At 44.8% G+C, this 19,887-nt stretch overlaps 1 protein-coding gene across 4 annotated transcripts in view; it reads right to left on the minus strand.

Annotated features, from left to right (window-relative positions):
- Window positions 1–19,887, minus strand: part of WDR19 (WD repeat domain 19) — a 122,980-nt gene that overhangs the window by 38,922 nt on the left and 64,171 nt on the right. For all 4 annotated transcript variants that reach the window (XM_045017765.1, XM_045017766.1, XM_045017764.1 and 1 more), the window contains 9 exons: window positions 18,787–18,991; window positions 17,721–17,880; window positions 15,147–15,257; window positions 14,656–14,765; window positions 12,879–12,936; window positions 11,852–11,998; window positions 11,680–11,762; window positions 10,032–10,115; window positions 574–720 (listed from right to left, as the gene is read on the minus strand). In XM_045017765.1, coding sequence (XP_044873700.1) covers window positions 574–720; window positions 10,032–10,115; window positions 11,680–11,762; window positions 11,852–11,998; window positions 12,879–12,936; window positions 14,656–14,765; window positions 15,147–15,257; window positions 17,721–17,880; window positions 18,787–18,991 — 1,105 coding nt within the window. The remainder of the gene's footprint in view (window positions 1–573; window positions 721–10,031; window positions 10,116–11,679; window positions 11,763–11,851; window positions 11,999–12,878; window positions 12,937–14,655; window positions 14,766–15,146; window positions 15,258–17,720; window positions 17,881–18,786; window positions 18,992–19,887) is intronic.

Below are 19,887 nucleotides of genomic sequence, written 5' to 3' on the forward strand. Positions count from 1 at the left end.
TAAGCGGCGCTGGGCGGGAGCCCGCATCCCAAACCCCTCCTGCACCCCGCCCTGAAGCTCCTGCCACACCCCGCACCCCTCCTGCACCCCAATCCCCTGCCCTGAGCCCCCATCTGCACCCCAACCCTCTGGCTTGAGCCCCCTGCTGCATGCCTTCTGCACCCCAACCCCCTGCCCTGAGCCCCCTGCCGCATCCCAACCCCCTGCCCTGAGCCCCCTGCTGCACCCCGCAACTCTCCTGCACCCCAACCCCCTGCCCTGAGCCCCCTGCTGCACCCTGCACTCCCTCCCACACACCCCCGCAGCCCAACCCCCTGCCCCAGCCCTACATTCATGGCCCTGCATGCAATTTCCCCATCCAGATGTGGCCCTTGGGCCAAAAAGTTTGCCCACCCCAGCTTACTATTTACATCTCATTTTTTAATCACTTCTAGTGTACTGAGCATAATTCTAGAACTTGGCAACAAATATAGAAGAGGACAATAAAGACGATCGCATGAGAGGTTATAAAGAAATAAGATTAGGAAAGTTAGGTTTGTAAATCTATCTAATGTAACTATAGTACTGCATTACCTGGCTACCATCTTGGCTCCATCGAGAGACTGTGTTTCCCTGACAATACTAACAGCTTTTTCAGGATTGTTAAGATGATCCAAATATAGCCGGATTACATTGTCCCATTGTTTGGCATTCTCATAAGCCACAACCGCTTCCTTATATCTGCAAAATAATGATGCCCACGTTTTACATTCAAGCTTTCTTGGCTTTGTTAAGAATTCTTCACAATATTCTGTGCAAGGGACTCATGACATTTTACACCTGAGAAGTTATGCTGTGAAATCAAGTTGTTGTTTGTTTAGCCAATTTGTTTAGTAGATGTACACCCCTTTTGAACTCTTCTTCTAATGGCAGTAGGAAGACCTACAACACTTCATACAATACCATCTTTTGACTCGCCTTAAAAGACAAGCAGCATTAACAGTCTACATACTTTATGAGAGTATCTCTACAGTCATCTAAACTGGCAAGTTAGCCACGTCAAACTGGTTTTGAATAATAGCTACTATTCAACATGTAACAAGAGAAAAAAACGGTTACTAACTCTTGTTAACTGTTGTTCTTCAAGATGTGTTGCTCATGTCCATTCCATGGTTAGGTGTGTGTGCTCGCCACATGCAGCGGTGCCGGAAGTTTTTCCCTCTGGTATCCATAGGGGAGCAGCTCTGGCGCCCTCTGGTGCGGTGCACATATGTGCCGGTGTAAGGGGCACTGCCAGCTCTCTCCCTCCCTCAGTTCCTTCTTGCCGGAACTCCAACAGTGGGGAAGGAGGGCGGGTCATGGAATGGACATGAGCAACACATCTCGAAGAACAACAGTTAAAGATTAGTAACTGTTTTTTCCTCTTTGAGTGATTGCTCATGTCCATTCCATGTTAGGTGACTCTCAAGCAGCATCCCCGGAGGTGGGCAGGAGTTCATGGCTGTGTCGATTGCAACACAGCTCTGTCAAAGCCAGCCTCATCTCTAGCCTGCTGGGTGATGGCATAGTGGATCGTGAAGGTATGTACCGACGACGACGTTGTGGCCCTGTAGGTATCCTGGATAGGGACTTGTGCCAGGGAAGGCTGCCAATGATGCCTGAGCTCTGGTCGAATAAGCCATCACTATCTGCGGAGATACAACTTGTGCCAGTTCATAACAAGTGCGAATGCAGGTGGTAAATCAAGACAAAAGCCTTTGAGAAGATACCAGAAGGCCTTTCATTCTGTCGGCCATTGCGATGAACAATTGAGTCGATTTACGGAAGGACTTAGTACGCTCTAAGGAAAAGGCCAGAACCCACCTGACGTCAAAGTGTGTATACGCCTCTCCTCGTTCAACGCACCAGGCTCCAGGCAAAAAACGGGCAGAAATATGTCCTGGTTAATATGGAAAATTGACACCACCTTCAGCAGGAAAGCTGGGTGGGCATACAACTGAACCTTGTCCTTGTAGTACTCTGATGTAAGGGCTTTAACCTCGGAGACCCGCCTCGCTGAAGTGATAGTCACACGGAAGGTAACTTTCCACGATAGATGTGAAAGAAGCAGGAGGCTAACAGCTTGAAGGGAGGGCCAGTGAGCCTAGAAAGGACTAGATTGAGGTCCCACTGGGGTACTGGGTTCCAGACTGGCAGAAAGAGCCTTTCCAGGCCCTTAAGGAACCTGATCGTCATCTCATGTGAGAACACCGATCTGCCCTGGAAGGCTGAAATGGCTGCCAGGTGCACCTTGATCAAGGAGAAGGCTAGGCCCTGATGCTTTAAATGAAGCAGGTAGTCTAGAATGGACTGCAGGGACCACTGGGTCAGGGAGATCCCTTGCTCCAATGCCTAGAAGGAGAAGCGTTTCCATTTTGCCAAGTAAGTTACTCTAGTAGAGGGATTTCTACTTTCCAGCAGCACTCGCTGGACTTGAGTAGAGCAGGCCTGCTCCTCTGGGTTCAGCCACGCAGCATCACTCTGAGAGGTGGAGTGAGGTGAGGTTTGGCTGCGTAACCTCCTGTGATCCTGAGAGAGCAGATCTGGGTGGTTGGGAAGCATCAATAGGGGCGCTGATGTAAAGTCCATGAGCATGCCAAACTAATGCTGGTGGGGCCATGCTGGGGTGATCATGGCGACCCTGGCTTTGTCCCTCTTTATTTTCAGGAGGGTCCTGCCGATAAGAGGGAAGGCGTACATCAGGTCATCTGCCCAGGAGAAGAGAAAAGTCCTTGGAGGGAGCAAAACCAGTGGCACTTCCTGTTCCACCTGGTGGCGAACAGGTCCACTTGGGGTGTACCCCACCTCTGGAAGATCATTTTGACAATCTCCTTGTGGAGGGACCACTTGTGGTGAGAACAGAACGCCCTGCTGAGGCAATTTGCCAGTGTGTTTCGGACACCGAGGAGATGTATCACCTTGATGCGTATGCCGTGCTGGATACAGAACTCCCACAGCTGGATGGCTTCTTGGCAAAGAGCCGAAAACCTCACTCCTCATTGCCTGTTGACATAGAACATGGCGGCTGTATTGTCAGTCAACACCTGAACCACTTGATGGGATAGTCAAGGAAGGACACCTCGCAAGCCAAACGGATGCCTCTGAGCAACCTGACATTTGCGTGTGTAGTGTGAGCTCCTCCCAGGACCACAACCCCTGGATTTTCAGCGATCCAAGGTGGGTCCCCCAGCTAGGTTGGACGTGTGCGACACTAGCATCTTTGTGGGTTTTGGGGTTATGGAGGGTGTTCCTTCAGAAATGTTTACTGGGTTTGATCACCATTTCAGAGTTGTAAGCACTTGCGGCAGAATTGTGAGGACTCTGTCCAGGTGGTGCCTGGCCAGGATGTAAACTGACGAGTGAGAGGTAGGGCCCGATTGTTGGCCTTGGTGGTGCTTATAGTCCCTGCCCTTCTTGTGGTAGGGCTCTAGTCTAGCTTGACCATTTGGTCTATGGGGTTTCTGCGGTTTGAACTTATTTCTAGGGCGGCTGGAGTATATAGGCCTAGGGAATGTAGGGTAGCCCTAGAATCCTTAAACCCATGCAACCTTGTGTCTGTTCTGCGAACAGGGCCAGGCCATCAAAAAGGAGGTCCTCGATTGAGAGCCGAGCCTCTGTTGACAGCCCAGAGGACATCAGCCACGATGCCCACCTCATGGACACAGTTGTTGCTATGGGTCTCACAGCCGAGTCCACCACATCCGAGGCAGCCTGAAGGGAGGCCCTTGCCAGTTTCCCCCTCACCTAGGATGGCAAGGAACTCTTGCGTGGACTCCTCGGTAACGAATCTGCAAACTTTGATATTGACTGCCACACGTTGAAATCATACCTCCCGAGTAAGACCTGATGGTTTGCCACTCACAATTGGTGGCTGGCAGATGAATAAACTTTTCTCCCGAATAAATCAATCATTTTGCCATCCTTATTTGGGGAGTTGGGCCTGGTTGCCCTTGTCTCTCTCACTGAGACCACTAGAGAGTTCAGAGATGGGTGAGAATACAAGTATTCAAGCCCTTTCGCGGGGAGGTAATACTTTTTCTCCGCCTGCTTGGAAATGGGCAGGAGAAAGGATGGGGTTTGCCACAAAGTTTTTACCAGCTTCACCACCCCTTCATGAATGGGGAGTACCACCCTGGATGGGGCCACCGCAGCCAAGATGTCAAACAAGGCGTCCGAGGGTTCCACCAACTCTTCTGTCTCCAACTCCAGGTTCGCTACCACCCTCTTCAGTAGCTCCTGGTGTGCCCTGGCATCGTCCTGTGGCACTGTCTGGGATGGTCCCGCCACTGCTTTGTCGGGCAAGGATGACAAGGAGGTGAGGATGGGAGGAGGGGTTGGCTCTGCATCCTCCACTTAGGTGGCGTCCACCAAGGCTGGGGGAGGTTCCTGGTGCACCCTGTTCAGACCCTTCGTCCTTGTCCGGGGGCAGGCGGGATACTGTCGCTAACCTCCTCTCTGATACTCCTGATACAGAGCACTGCATGATGGTCTCTGGTGCCTGGGGAAACCTCCATTGATTCTAAAACTGGCAAGGGGCAGGCCATTGGCCATGAACCAGGCAGTGGCCCTGGGGGAGCCCCCTGCCCCGATTTGGCTGGGTGTGCCTGGCCCAAGACACCAGCTACCTCCTCCGAGCTCAAGGGGAAAAGGTCTTGCCTTGGAGACCACTGCGGTGCTGATACGGTCTCGAAGTCCTCTCCCTGCCTGCTATCCTGATGTCTGCAGCAGGGGGACCGGTACCAGAGAGCCAAGCCCTGAAGCCGTCTACCCGGGGATTGGTGACGGAGCTTGGCGGATCAGTGACGGTGACCCGGTAGTTGACGCCTAGTGCTCTGAGATTAGTGCTGTGAGTCTGGCGATTGGGAATGGGATGGAGGGGAGCGCTGCTTCGACCCGGATGATCGGTGCCGACTTCATCAGGGCCCCGATGGAGTCCCTCGTCCCGGGGAGCGACATCTCCTGTCCAGAGACCAGAGCCATTCTGGGGACCATTGGCGCGCTGAGGCTGTGTTGGCCATAAGGAGAGCGGTGCCATCCCACAGGGAACAGGTGCTGAGAGTCCCGTGAATGGTGCTAGGAACTTTGGTCGGTCTGGGCAGGTCGGAAGCACATGCCCGGGGATTGTCACTTTGACGTCAACTGCCGCGGTGCCAGGGAGCAATGCCGCACAGATGGAGATCATGGCATGGATCCCAGTGCTGGCTTCCCCCTGGAGACAACCATGTCTTGGCGGGGTGTTGGGGGCACTGGCATGGACAGGACTTCCAGGTGCTGGGGCCTCTGCCACTACCTGGGGTGGCCAGTGCATTCCTAGGAGAGCTGGCTGGCCTACCTGGTGATACAGATGCCTGGCTGGGCTCCGGAGACTTTCTGCCCCACAAGGGTCTATGCTCCTCCCCAGACTTTCCCTTTCCCACACGGGATGTCAGGGAATGTCCTCTCCCCGAGTGCTCCCTCGGCTTCTTAGCCATTTCCGGGACTGTGACCGGCACTGGAAGGCCAGTGCCAAAGGTGCACTTTGCACTGATGCCACTGTACTTGGTGCCAAGTCCAATTTTGGCAGCTTGGAGACCATTGCGAGGGCCAAAACACTTATCGCTAATGTGGGCTTCTCCCAAACACTTCAAGCAACTTTGGTGAGGGTCGCTGATCGGCATAGGCTTTCTACAGCGATCAAAAGGCTTGAAACCAGGGACCGGGACATGCCCCGTCCCTGGGATAAGTCCCATAGGGGACTATCTAACCTATCTACAACACTAACACACTAGTCATTAAATAAGTAGTTCTTTTGTTCTTTAACTATTTACAACACTAAAGAAAAAAAAACACTGGGTAAATAAGCACTTGCCGAAGCAAGGTGATTTCCAGCACTGTCACTGGTGGTAAGAAAGAATTGAGGGAGGGAGGGGGCCAGGCCAGTCCCCTACAGATACCACTGAGGGAAAAACTTCCAGCACCAGTGCATGTGGCGAGCACACACACCTAATGTGGAATGGACATGAGCAATCACTCGAAGAAGAAAAAAGACAATTAGCTTTTCCATAACTGGTGTTCTTCGAGATGTGTTGCTCATGTCTATTCCACAATATGTGGCGTGCTCACCACGTGCACCAACTGGAAGTTTTTCCACCAGCAGTACCCATAGGGGAGCGCCCCTAGTAACCCCTGGAGTGGCGCCTCTATGGCACGGTATAAGGGGCGCTGTGCGCTCCCCCCACCCTCAGTTCCTCTTGCCAGACAACTCCGACAGAGGGGAAGGAGGGCAGGATGTGGAATAGACACAAGCAACACATCTCAAAGAACACCAGTTACGGAAAAGGTAACTGTCTTTTCTTCTTCGAGCGATTGCTCATGTGCTGAGGCTGGGCTTGTGTATGACCTGCCACTGTCTCTGGACCGAGAAGCGGTGGTGTTGGGAATGGTGCTGACCACGAGACCATGATCCTGACGTGGAGGAATGGTACTGCCAGTAGCAGCTGCTCCGCGATCGGCTCCTGGAGTGAGACGAAGAATGGGAACGGCATCAATACCAGTATCTCGACGGGCTATGGTATTCTCTCGGAGATGAAGCCCTCCAGTGCCGTCTGTCTCAGTCTCGACGGGGCCTGCTCCCTTCACAAGGTCTACGGTCCCTCGAGGCAGAGTGCTGCCTGGAACCCCTGTCTGTTGGAACCCAACCAGACAACCTGGTGGGGGTTGATGGTGACCGGTGTGGACTACGCACAGGGCGGTCGCTGAGCTGCGAATGGCATTGGGAACATTCCCTTGACCGCGAACGGTACCAACCAGGAGGCCACTGCAGCACTCTAAGTGGTGGCTTGCCTCTGGACTGGGGAGCCAATGGTACCAATGCCCCTGGTACCAGGCTGCTTGCAGGGCCTCCGGCGTGGAGGGCACCCAGACATCCGGGGAAGCCTGCGCTGACTGGGCCGGGCTACTCCACTCAACCTGAGTCGGAGGAGTGGAGACCAACAGGGACTGAGAAGTGCCCAATATGGATCTAGTCTCTCCACCGGTCTTGCTCCGGTGCCTCTGACAGGGAGCAGTGCTGACTGGTGGAAGGCACCGAAGGGTCGCTGTGCACCGACGCCGCGGTACCGACTCGGAGCAGCACACCGGAGTCGGGGTCGACGCTGACTGCATCAGAATGGCTCAGAGCTGAATGTCCCTTTCTTTCTTGGTCCGAGGCTTGAAAGATCTGCAAATCTTGCAGCGATCACTGAGATGAGTTTCCCCCAGACAGCATAAACATTCCACGTGCGGGTCACTCACTGGCATCGGCCGCCTGCAAGTGTCGCACGACTTAAAGCCCAGGGCACGGGGCATGCCCCAACCCAGGCGCACTAAACTAAACTAACACTAATCTAAACTACTTCAACTACAGGTACAACTACTACTACGAACAAACAAGAGTTCTAGAGGAAAGCTGCAGACAAGCTGGAGCAGAGCAGTTCCAATGCACCTTCACTGGTGGCAAGAAGGAACTGAGGGTGGGGAGAAGCGTGCAGCGCCCCTTATACTGCCGCCATAGAGGCGCCACTCCAGGAGTCACTGGGGCACTCCCTTACTTCCGGCGCCGGTGCACATGGCGAGCATGCCACATATTGTGGAATACACATGAGCAATCACTCGAAAAAGAACTCCCATTCTCTTCTCTTCCCCTAGTCCAGGGGTAGGCAACCTATGGCACGCGTGCTGAAGGCGGCACACGATCTGATTTTCGGTGGTACTCACACTGCCCAGGGCCTGGCCACCGGTCCGGGGGGCTCTGCATTTTAATTTAACTTTAAATGAAGCTTCTTAAACATTTAAAAAACCTTATTTACTTTACATACAATAGTTTAGTTATATATTATAGACTTATAGAAAGAGACCTTCTAAAAACGTTAAAATGTATTACTGGCACGCAAAACCTTAAATCAGAGTGAATAACTGAAGACTCGGCACATCACTTCTGAAAGGTTGCTGACCCCTGCCCTAGTCAAACAAGTTACAATAGGACCTTCCTCATTCACACACTGTATTACTGGCATAAAAATAGTGGCCTCTGCTCACATCACAGCAAATACTTAGCGGAAGAGCACTGCAGTGACTCCTCATAATACTAAGACTTGGTTATTTTCACAAAATATTCTGCAGTATATTTATTTGTATATTACAAATAGCAAAAACTTTATTTTTTGTGATTAAGTATCCTTACTTTAGTGTTTGCTTATCTAAACATTAATCAATAATTAGCAAAGACTGTCCCTGTCTTTAGTGTAAATGAGGTGCATTGTATTAATTTAGATGGGAATAAATAAGCCGAAATAGTCAAAGAAAGGTATTAACAAGACGTTGTTACTATCCAACATTAAATAGTGTTAAACAAGGTTCAGGTTTGGAACAGAGACCCCAGCCTGCTTAGTACCATGGCAACTATAAAACTGAACAGTCTTATAACCTTTTATTAAAGATACAGAAAACAAAAGAAAACAGTTAAAGCATTTAAAACAAAGTATTAAGTAAGGCTTTCATTTTAACAACATTCCTTGTTTCCTTTGCCTTTAGCTAGAGAGTTTTTAGAAGGAAAAAAACACTTGTTTGACAGTCTCTTATGTGGTAATAATGTTGGCAATAACTGTCCTTTTGGGAAAATGAAAATATATTAGTTGAGCTGTTGTGGTTGCTGTTGCTGTTAAAGTCCAATTCTGCTTCCTAGAAGACAACACAAGACACACACAAGTGGGAAGAGAAAAGAACAGCGAAGATACAAAATGCAGCTTTTGTGTCTGGTATGAACTCCTACCTGCAACCACACTGCTGCGCGGGGAGGGAATATGGCTCACTGTCTTAATAGTCACCGCGAGGTCTGGCAAACTTGTGCCAGCATCTTTAGGGCATTGCTTTTTGTCACCTCTTTCTGGTCACAGGGTAACAGCAATGTTACAAATACAGTCTTGCCTGGCTAAGCCAGACTCTTATTAAACAGAAGGTAAAAGCAGAGGGACAGGAAAGAGAAGAAATGTGTGCCGGGGAGGGTGGATTTGAAGAAAGAAGACACTGTGTATGAGCGCGCACATGTGAGAGACAGGGAGAGTCTCACATCGCAGGTAGCATTCAGAATTTAGCTGGAGCTGGTGGAGGTGGCAATGTCATCTGAATCCCACTCTCTGGCCCAATCTGGTCAGCATCTTTCTCAGGATCAGGATAAGAGAGCCCCACAATGTTACAATAGAACAGGAGACAGTGGCAGCCATGATGGTAAAGCCTGCTGCAGCAGTTGCTGGCAAACAGCTTCTTCCTCCTGAATTTCCCCAAAAAGTTCTCTCTTTTAAGGACTTCAAAAGGGCAGTGATGGGCAGAAAAGCCCATCCTCTCAATATTTTGATCATCAGTTAGCCCTAATTTCCAACACACCAATTTTCTTGTTTACCAGGCATGATCTTAACACAGTCCTTGAATTATATCAATAGGCTTTTTTGTCTCTCTTTTCCACCTTTTCCCATCAATGTTTATTGATGTTTGATGTTTACTGTTATAGGTTATTGTGACATTTTATGAACTTCACTCGCTTCTTACAGTTGAGTTCACAATGAAGGTAAATTTGGAGACCCAATTATTACGAACAGTGCTACTGTAATTTATTTTAAAAAGTAAAAACTGTTTGTTTCACAGACTGTGATGACTAATCATAGCTTTTTATAAAAAAACTCAGGAGTCTTTAGAAGAAAAATAAACTTAAGCACATCACCACCACTGAACAAAGCTATAGTACTTAACAGCTTTAGTGCTACTTTTTTTAAAATAGCTTTTTAAAGTTTAACCCAAGGATAATCTATCAGAACTATTTGTTTCCTAATCAGCAGCATAATCTTTGTCTAATTTCAAGATGTTTGCATAACACTTGATTTTTATATTTTTCCACAAATACGTAGTCACCTGATATACTAATTTTTTATGAATAAAACTGTGAATATTAACATTCTGGAGCTTTAAACCCTTGGCTATTTGATTCTGTAAATTAAACACACCTGCCATCTGCTTCTTTTGCCTTGGCGTACTGGAGGTGAATCTTTGGAGATAATACACAAGGGAGAAGCTCACCAACCTTTGCCCTAGAAAACAAAGAGAATAAAGTAATCAAATAACAAAGGTGATCTTTCTTTTTAATTTGTCTTCACCAAATAAAGTATACGGATATTTATAGAAATACTCGAGAGAAAAGAAAAAGGGACTTACAAAATGTGTGCAGTATGAATACCAGCAACAACATGATCTTATTCTTTAGTAATAATTAAGACAAAAAAATTTAGTATGTAAAGGTGATCTCATTTTCATTTAAACGAACAAGGAAATTAATCATGACGTTTTGCATTACAAATATGCTGTCTTCTGTTATATACAAGAGAAGCTTTGAAAGAGCTTCAAAGTTTTCAAAAATATGCACTTGCTACACATCTAAAAACTAGTAATTGGTTACTGTGCATTTTCGGGCCATTTTATGCTGCTCTGACAATGTAAATGGGCCTTACAGAATTAGAATATCATTTCTTCCTTGTTTTAATTTTGGATGTGATCATAGGCCCCAATCTTCACAGGTATTTAGGTATTTAGAAATCAGTGGAACTTACATACGTAAAACTTACATACGTAAGTGGACCTGGTCTGTAGTTTCTATTTGTGAGGAGTGCCAGACAGACCACTCTGGACTCTGCCATACTCATTTATTCACAGAAAAGGCACAGTACTGATGACAGCAATGCAAGCTTTCCCTGTACTACCCCAATGTGTCTCAATTCTGACCTGGAGGAACTAGCTCATGAGGAAAAGGTACATCTGTCTTTCTACCAATTCAATTATTGTTTGCTCTGCAGAGATTGCTAAGAGGAGTCCAATTATGGTGGCAATTCTATTATGTAAACACCTGCTCCCTAGGAACTGGACAAGGGCCAAGTTCATTTTGAAAACGACACTGAACAGCCATATGATGCTAAAACAATGAGGAGTCCTTGGGGCACCTTAGAGACTAACCAATTTATTTGGGCATAAGCTTTCGTGGGCTATAACCCACTTCATCAGATGCCTGGAGTGAAAAATTCAGTAGGCACGTATAAATATACAGCACATGAAAAGATGGGAGTTGCCTTATCAAGTAGGGGGATCAGTGCTAACGAGGCCAATTCAATTAAGGTGGATGTGGCCCATTCCCGACAGTTGACAAGAAGGTGTGAGTATCAACAGAGGGAAAATTATTTTTGTAGTAACTCCACTCCCAGTCTTTATTCAGGCCTTTATTCAGAACTGGAGTTAATCTGCAAACTTGACACCATCAAATTAGGCCAAATAAAGACTGAGAGTGGCTGAGTCACTACAAATATTTTTTTCCCCCCTCTGTTGATACTCACACCTTCTTGTTGACTGCTGGGAATGGGCCACATCCACCCTGACTGAATTGGCTTCGTTAGCACTAGAAGTTTTGATTTACATCAACCTGTGTTTCTGAAGATTCAGAGTGTAAATCATACTTGACCTAGTCCCCAGGAAAAGAGTCAGCAGACTGTCATGTGAACTATGTGTCTGATTAATCAAGATGATCAGGGACTTCTATTCCTTTTCAAAGGGCACTACAATATAACCTGTTTTTCAAGGAACGTAAATCTGCACTAAAGCTGCACTTACCAGTTTTTACAGCGGATATATACTGATGCTGCCTTGTCGTAATATTGCCCCTTTTCATATAGCTGGGCGGCTTCTGAAAATTGCTACAATAATGAAAATTATACAGATTTTAATTTATTTGTAGACTGTGAATTCATCATGTTATTAATGCTCTCACTATTACTACGGATACCTTCATACTCTCCAGAATGGCTCCACAATCTCTCTTTAGTAGCCTGCTAGGATGTTTAATGGCTTGATTAACCCCTCGACGAATGTCTCCCATTCGAATGGACATCTGAGCCACTCCAGCTAGGCAAGCTTCATCATGTTCCTGGTACTGGCAATCAAAAGTAAAGTGATAACTATATTTTCAGTACAAAACTGAAGCCGTTGCAATCATTGCAACAACAGTGAAATGCATCAACCAGAAACAACCTGACCTCAGGTAAAACTGTTCTTGTCTAAAAAATTTAAACCAGAGTTTTAAAAGGCAAATAATGGCACCATTAATTGTGGAAAAGCCTATGTTTTCCTTGCTGGCCACATTTAGGTAACTTTCTGGTGAAGTTTCATCTAGTCTTTCACACTATATTCTATTTTTTGAAATAACTGAGTAGGCCAGGCATACAGGACAAAGGTAAGTTTAAAAAAAGAGACAAAGAAACAGAACAAAAACACCAAAACAGATGTACAGAAAAAGACAGAAGGAGAAATTACTTGCTTCTAATTGGACTTCTCTCAAAGTACTAGCCACCAATTCACACATTTGGTTTTAAAATATACTAGGAAGCATTTCTATTTCTCGTTTTGAAAAAATCTGACTATTCATTTTTCTTCTTCTTTACTGAACAATTGAGTACACAAAAGGAGCAGAGATCTATATAAGTATCATATATAAATATATTATTATTTTGGCACTGTCCCCCTTAATATTTATATAAATATTGTGAAATTGTTCAAAATGATAACAATAATTTCTGTACTACAATCTTAATGCAATAGATATTAATAAACTACTGTTTTACATCAAGCAAGCCATTTTTCTCTGTGTATAAAATGACAGAAAAGACCAACATATCAATATTGTTCTTCAAAAAGGAAGAGAGTCATATCATTTACAGAAGAATACAAAATCCCGTATTTAAGTATACTGGAACAGAAGGATTCAGTGTATAATATATAATTACTTGTATGCCGCCATCATTGAAGAGTGTTACCTTATTGTCCTTTGTGATTCCCTTCTCATAGTGCGCCAAAGCATTCACATAATCACCCCTAAAATAAAATAATTTATGTTAAAAATGTAAATTAATAGGAACAACAGCTGCAGAGATATTAAGCCTGCATACTTAGGATATCCATTCCATTTATTTGTCAGCTAATCGATTCTTATTAGAACAGTTAATCTTGTGATCACATTTTTGCAGCATTTAACGTAAATTGCAATTATTTTTTCAGGTGGCCACTGCATATTCCCATTTTGTGTGATGGGCACCCCTAGTGCTGTTGCATTTCCTTTGGGAACCTGTTGGGGCTGCACAAGCACCTTTTTCATGGCTCCAAACATTCACAGTAAGGTTACAAAAGTGCCATATGGTCACAAATGCCTCAGTTCCCTCCTTTCTGTGGCCACCTGCAGGTATCTTCTCTCAGTATACAGGGTGATTTGAGGGATTTTGATCCAAAACTCCCTTACTAACTAACAATAATACAACTGAAGTCTAGAAATTAAGTGTTATGTAGTTTGTGCCATGGCATATTTCGTTTTCACTTTGACCCTATTGGCCTTGAACCTTTTAATTATGGCTCACCAGGACTCTGTGGCTCAGATACAAAGGGCGGAATTAAGTAGGTGTGTCACGTCCCTTCATGTTCCAAGAAGAATAAGCAGTGAGTATGCACACCTGTCTCTTGGAGAAGCCTCTTTCCTGTATCACTTCTAGGCCTTTGCACCTTGAGCTCAACAAGCAATAGAAGCTGATTTCTGAAAGAAGTGTCCTATTTTGATACCACTAATGTTGACTGAATGATTTATTTACCGACTTAAAACAGAAATAGGACATTTTTATTCCAAAATAAGAGGGTTCCCAGATTTGTTCCAAAACAACAAAAGGTGTGAATTAAAAATGATTTACTGATTTCAGTGCATATTTGCATGGAAATAAGGCCTATGTCAGGGTTTGAAAAATAGCTTGAAAGTCATTGGTGATGAGGCTGAATTTGACTTCTAAGGAGCTCCTTTGTATGATCTCTTTGGTAGCGTAGAAACCTGGTACCGCAAGAAGCAATCTCTCAGCCACTGTTTTCCCATAAATCTCACTTACTTTACCAGATTAAGCCTGCTCAGTAGCTAATCATGGGTACATACTTGAAGCAGCCATAATCCCCTACCTTGATTTGGCAGCCAAAGGGAACATATCATCAACCTGGTAGGGGCAGCAATATAGTTAGGTTTGAAAGACAAGGGGAGTAGGGTAGACTCCTTCTCTCTACCAGGGACTGCTGACCTGGAAGTCTGGCTCTCCTTTTTCACAAATATGCAGGAGATGGGATGACCCAGTGTGACCTGGGAAGGAGAGGCATGGGCATTTAAATACCAGGCTGTCTTCTACTCTCAACAGTGGAGATAAAAGAAGGCAGGTAGGAGAAAGCTTCTGCAACTAAACCTCTGGTTAACAGTCTATTTTGTTTGCATTGGGAAGTTTGCCGGTTGATGTGCACTTCATTTTTTCTTTTGTGGGCACTTAAATCGATCATGAGCAGCTATTTTTGTGAATCATGTCTCCAGAGTAGTTTTCTGTGGATACTCCCAATTTCCCTGGTACAGCAGCTGCAGGACCTCTCAGGGATTCTGTATAGCACTGCAATGAGCTGGAGTGGCTCAAACAAATCAAGATCTTTGTGGAAATGCTTTCAGAACATCACTAGTATTTTTCTACTTAGTAGGAGTACTAGTTCAATATTACAATACTACATTTTTACAAGAGAACATACGTGAATTCAAGCTGCATAGCATACTCCCTTGATATGAATGGGATCTGGTCTGGGGCCAAACGCTTAGCCAGCTGCAGTGCGCTGTCCCAGTGCTGCAAATCTCTTCTCATCTGTTACCAAAAGAAATTCTTGGAAGTCAGCTTTTTTATTGGGGGGGGGGGGGAACAATTTTCTGATGTAAGCATCAAATACTGAATCATTATATTATTTTCTAATATTATAAATACAATTATCAATGTTAGAATCTTGGCTGGATTCAACAGAAAGTTTGAGACAGATGATAGCAAGAAGATGATATTGTAATAAGAGGCATAATACATACTTATCTTAAGCAATTGACAGACCCATATCATTATGACTCAAAATGTTTAGAAATACTACAAAACTGAGCAGAATTATCACCATGTAAAATAATCAGGTAGTAGCGTATATTAGGTTGGCAAGAAAAACAATTAACATCTGACAACGTTTTAGGCAACTTAACTGGGTACCTCAAGTGCAGCAACAGGACATGTGGATGCCAGATATAAATCCTGAGCCAGATTAAAGTCATTAGTAAACATGGCAAGATGTCCAGCTAAGAGGTTGTGGTCTTCTATTCCCTGTAAATAAAAATACTGAGTGTTACAACTGTCCAGAAGACGACCCTATTACACACTGTGTCATCTATTACTAATTTTTAAAAGATTCTACAGATCCACCTGTCAGGTCATGTCTATGCATGTGTCACACTTGTCACTCAGAAAAAACATGGCACATACTTTTGCTGTATGATATGCACAGTTACATAATTTGTTAAAACCTCTCTCATTACACATGAAATGGGACATTTCTCAATGTACACGTAAGGGATGCCATCAAATAGGAAAGGGTAGATTCTACCCCACTACATGGCAGTCAGCAAAATGTAAGGGCCCAGTTTGAAAGCCCTGATTTGAACAGTTCCAATAAAGCTCATGGGACTCCCCATGTAAATAAGAGTTGCAGAAATGGATACCAGTACTTACACAAATCAGAATTATTATTATTATTTTTTTTTTAAGGTTTTGGCATTTCACAAAAACAGCCAAGGCATTCAAAGTGACACATTTTTTTAATTGTTTTTAAATGAAAAAATGTTTGAATGCCATTACCATTAAAAACTGTGCAATATCAGATTCCTCCTGAAGGCATTCTGCACCAAAAATTAAAAATTCTGTGCCAAAAATTAAAAATTGAGCACACAATATTTTAAAATTCTGCAAAATTCTTCAAATTTTATGTGTCAAAATAACACTACCTCAGGGATCGGCAACCTTTGGCATGCAGCTCGCCAGGGTTATAAGCACCCTGGTGGGCCGGGCTGGTTTGTTTACCTGCCGCGTCCTCAGGTTCAGCCGATCGCGGCTCCCACTGGCTGCGGTTCGCTGCTACAGGCCAATGGGGGCGCGGGCCGAGGGATGTGCTGGCCGCTGCTTTCCGCCGCCCTTGTGAGCCGTGTGCAAAGGTTGCCGATCCCTGCACTACATAATTGCACCAATTTCAATTATTTTGGACATTTATTTCAAAATACCAGTCAGCAAGTATGTCTGTAACAATTGTGACAAAGTTCTGTCCTTGACTCCGTGGGTCTTGCGTTTCCTGGCAGATTTTTGCTAGCCTCAGAGGATCCCTGTGACCCTCCACGTAGCCCTTCTCTCTCTAGATGCAAGGGTCACAGCTTACTGTGCCATTTTCATCATAAGCCAACAATGGAGGTGAGGAGACTTTTTGGAAATAGAATCATAGAATATCAGGGTTGGAAGGGACCTCAGGAGGTCATCTAGTCCAACCCCCTGCTCAAAGCAGGACCAAATTCCCAACTAAATCATCCCAGCCAGGGCTTTGTCAAGCCTGACCTTAAAAACTTCTAAGGAAGGAGATTCCACCACCTCCCTAGGTAACCCATTCCAGTGCTTCACCACCCTCCTTGTGAAAAAGCTTTTCCTAATATCCAACCTAAACCTCTCCCACTGCAATTTGAGACCATTACTCCTTGTTTTGTCATCTGCTCAATCCCCCCCTCATTCTTCTCTTCTGCAGACTAAACAATCCCAGTTCCCTCAGCCTCTCCTCGTAGGTCATGTGCTCCATCCCCCTAATCATTTTTGTTGCCCTCCGCTGGACTCTTTCCAATTTTTCCACATCCTTCTTGTAGTGTGGGGCCCAAAACTGGACACAGTACTCCAGATGAGGCCTCACCAATGTCAAATAGAGGGGAATGATCACATCCCTCAATCTGCTGGCAATACCCCTACTTATACAGCCTAAAATGCAGTCAGCCTTCTTGGCAACAAGGGCACACTGTTGACTCATATCCAGCTTCTCGTCCACTGTAACCCCTAGGTCCTTTTCTGCAGAACTGCTTCCTAGCCATTCGGTCCCTAGTCTGTAACAGTGAATGGGATTCTTCCGTCCTAAGTGCAGGACTCTGCACTTGTCCTTGTTGAACCTCATCAGGTTTCTTTTGGCCCAGTACTTTAATTTATCTAGGTCCCTCTGTATCCTATCCCTATCCTCCAGCATATCTACCACTCCTCCCAGTTTAGTGTCATCTGCAAACTTGCTGAGAGTGCAGTCCATGCCGTCCTCCAGATCATTAATGAAGATATTGAACAAAACCGGCCCCAGGACTGACCCTTGGGGCACTCCACTTGAAACCACTGATATTGAGTGGGGGCTGCTGTGGGGAAGTGGCCCAGGGAATTGGCGTCACATTAGCTATCCTCCAGCCATCTGGTACAGAAGCTGATTTAAATGATAGGTTGCATAGTATATGTACAGTACATGCAGTACTACAGTGCTGCATGCAAATCAACTAATTAAGGAGGGATTCCAGTAACTAACACACTCCGGAATATGCAAGCTGTCTAGAGATGGCTCTGGTTTCTCAATACATACTCTTCCTCTCCCTCTAAGATACTGACACCTCTAAAATAATTCTTCTTTAATATAAACACACAACACCAGAATTCCAGCAATCTTAAAAGTGCATTTAAATCTTAATCTTTTTACAAAAATGCTTGGTAATTACTTTTAAATGTTACCTTTATTTGCTCTAGTGACATCACCATCCCAACATTTCCAATTGTCCGATAAACACGTATTGCAAACTCCAATTCCATGTGATGTAGGCAAGCTCTGGCCAGCTCATTCCAACCTGATTGATCATTCAGAAGTTTGCATACCTCCCATGCTTCAGAAAACCTATGCAGGGTGAAAAACAAAACTAAAACAAACAGTTGCATTCAATGTGTATTTTCTTAGAACATTTTCTCTTAAACCTCAAAAACTAGTTAACCTCAAAGCAGAGGGAAACTGGGGACTGACTAATTTCTAGGTTTTGGGGAAATTGCTAGGAGCCCTCTGACAGGAAAAAGCAGGGCCACATGAATACACCGGCCTGCAGTTTATACCAAATTGCCCCACCTTTCTCCTTCAGAAACATACTTTCTTTTCCTGGCTTACTTCTCACCTTGCACTACACCCTCCCATTGTACTGTTTTTTGCTCCATTAGGCCTGGTCTACACTGGGGGGGAGGCGGGAAAATCGATCTAAGATACGCAACTTCAGCTACGAGAATAGCATAGCTGAAGCCGACATATCTTAGATCGAATTAAAATTACTTTGTGTCCTCGCGGCACACCGCAACTCCCCCGTCAACTTTGCTTCCACCTCTCACCGAGCTGGAGTTCAGCAGTCGACGGTAGAGCGATCAGGGATCAATTTATCGTGTCTACACTACACGTGATAAATTGATCCCTCATAGATCGATCGCTACCCGCCAGTTCGGCAGGTAGCATAGATGTACCCTAGGACTGGAAGGAGTGGGTGGCATACACTTTCAGTGAGTTTTGAGGCAAAAGCTACCATGCAGCCCAGAATACTCTATAAAGTAAGAGCTACAGTAATTTATTCAAGTGAGAAAAAGCATCATTGGGTCATTTGTTATTTGGCTACCCAGACAGACTAAGCACTTATACAGAATGATGGTTCAATATAATTTTATCAATATTCAGCAAGAGATTTTTAGAACACCAACTTATGCTGTACTGTGTGCTTCAATCACTGAAGGAAATGATTAACCCAATATAATTAAAAAGCAGACGTACCTTTTCAGCATTAAAGTCTGAGTAAGTATTTGTTTCAGCTCATTAAATCCGGTGTCTTTCAAAATGCCAAGGAAACTATGAGTACTAAGATAGATATTGTTTGTTTTCCCACTCTGAGTCTGACAGGTTAATTCTCCATTATACAAAAGCAATGGTTTGTGGGAAAAGGGAACCTTGGTGCCACCTGCCAAAATAACCTTGGACCCTGTATTAGGAGATCAGAAAAAAAACCACGTTATTTAAAATGCTCCTACATTATGACATGTTTAGCAACCAGTTGCAGTTGTGAACAGTTAAGAAATGTAAGAGTGAAGGAATCTTATTCTGAAAATGCCAACAGCTTTGTTCTTTTATCCTTTGGCATAGCAGCAGCACTACACCTGGACCAGTCTGACTAATTAAAGGTCTCCTGTTTGGCATTCATCATCTACTGTATTTGATGTGAAAAATAATATGGCAGGGCACAGATTATCCAACAAGTTCTTGGAATGTATTGGAGGAAATATTTTATTTCAAAAGGTGGAGAAAACTACTAAGGGAGAGGTTGTTCTAGATTTGATTTTGACAAATATGGAGGAACTGGTTGAGAATTTGAAAGTGGAAGGCCGCTTAGGTGAAAGTGATCATGAAATGTTAGAGTTCATGATTCTAAGGAATGGTAGGAGGGAAAACAACACAAAGATAATGGATTTCAAGAAGGCAGACATTAGTAAACTCAGGGAGTGGCAGGTAAGATCCCATGGAAAGCAAGTTTAAGGGGAAAAACAGTTCAACAGAGTTGTCAGTTTTTTAAAGAGACATTATTACGGGCACGAGCTCAAACTATCCCGTTGCATAGGAAAGATAGGAAGTATGGCGAGAGACAACCCTGTCTTAACCAGAAAATCTTCAAACTCAAAAAAGGTGGAAACTAGGTCAAATTAGAAAGCACGAATATAAACAAATAACAGGGACAAAATTAGAAAGGCCAAGGCACAAAATGAGATTAAACTAGCTAGAGACGTGAAGGGTAACAAAAAACATTCTACAAATACATTAGTAGCAAGAGAAAGAACAAGATCAAGGTAGGCCCATTACTCAATGAGGGAGGAAAAACAGTAA

The sequence above is a fragment of the Mauremys mutica genome, chromosome 5, assembly GCF_020497125.1.
Source record: "Mauremys mutica isolate MM-2020 ecotype Southern chromosome 5, ASM2049712v1, whole genome shotgun sequence".
Classification (NCBI taxonomy): domain Eukaryota; kingdom Metazoa; phylum Chordata; order Testudines; family Geoemydidae; genus Mauremys; species Mauremys mutica.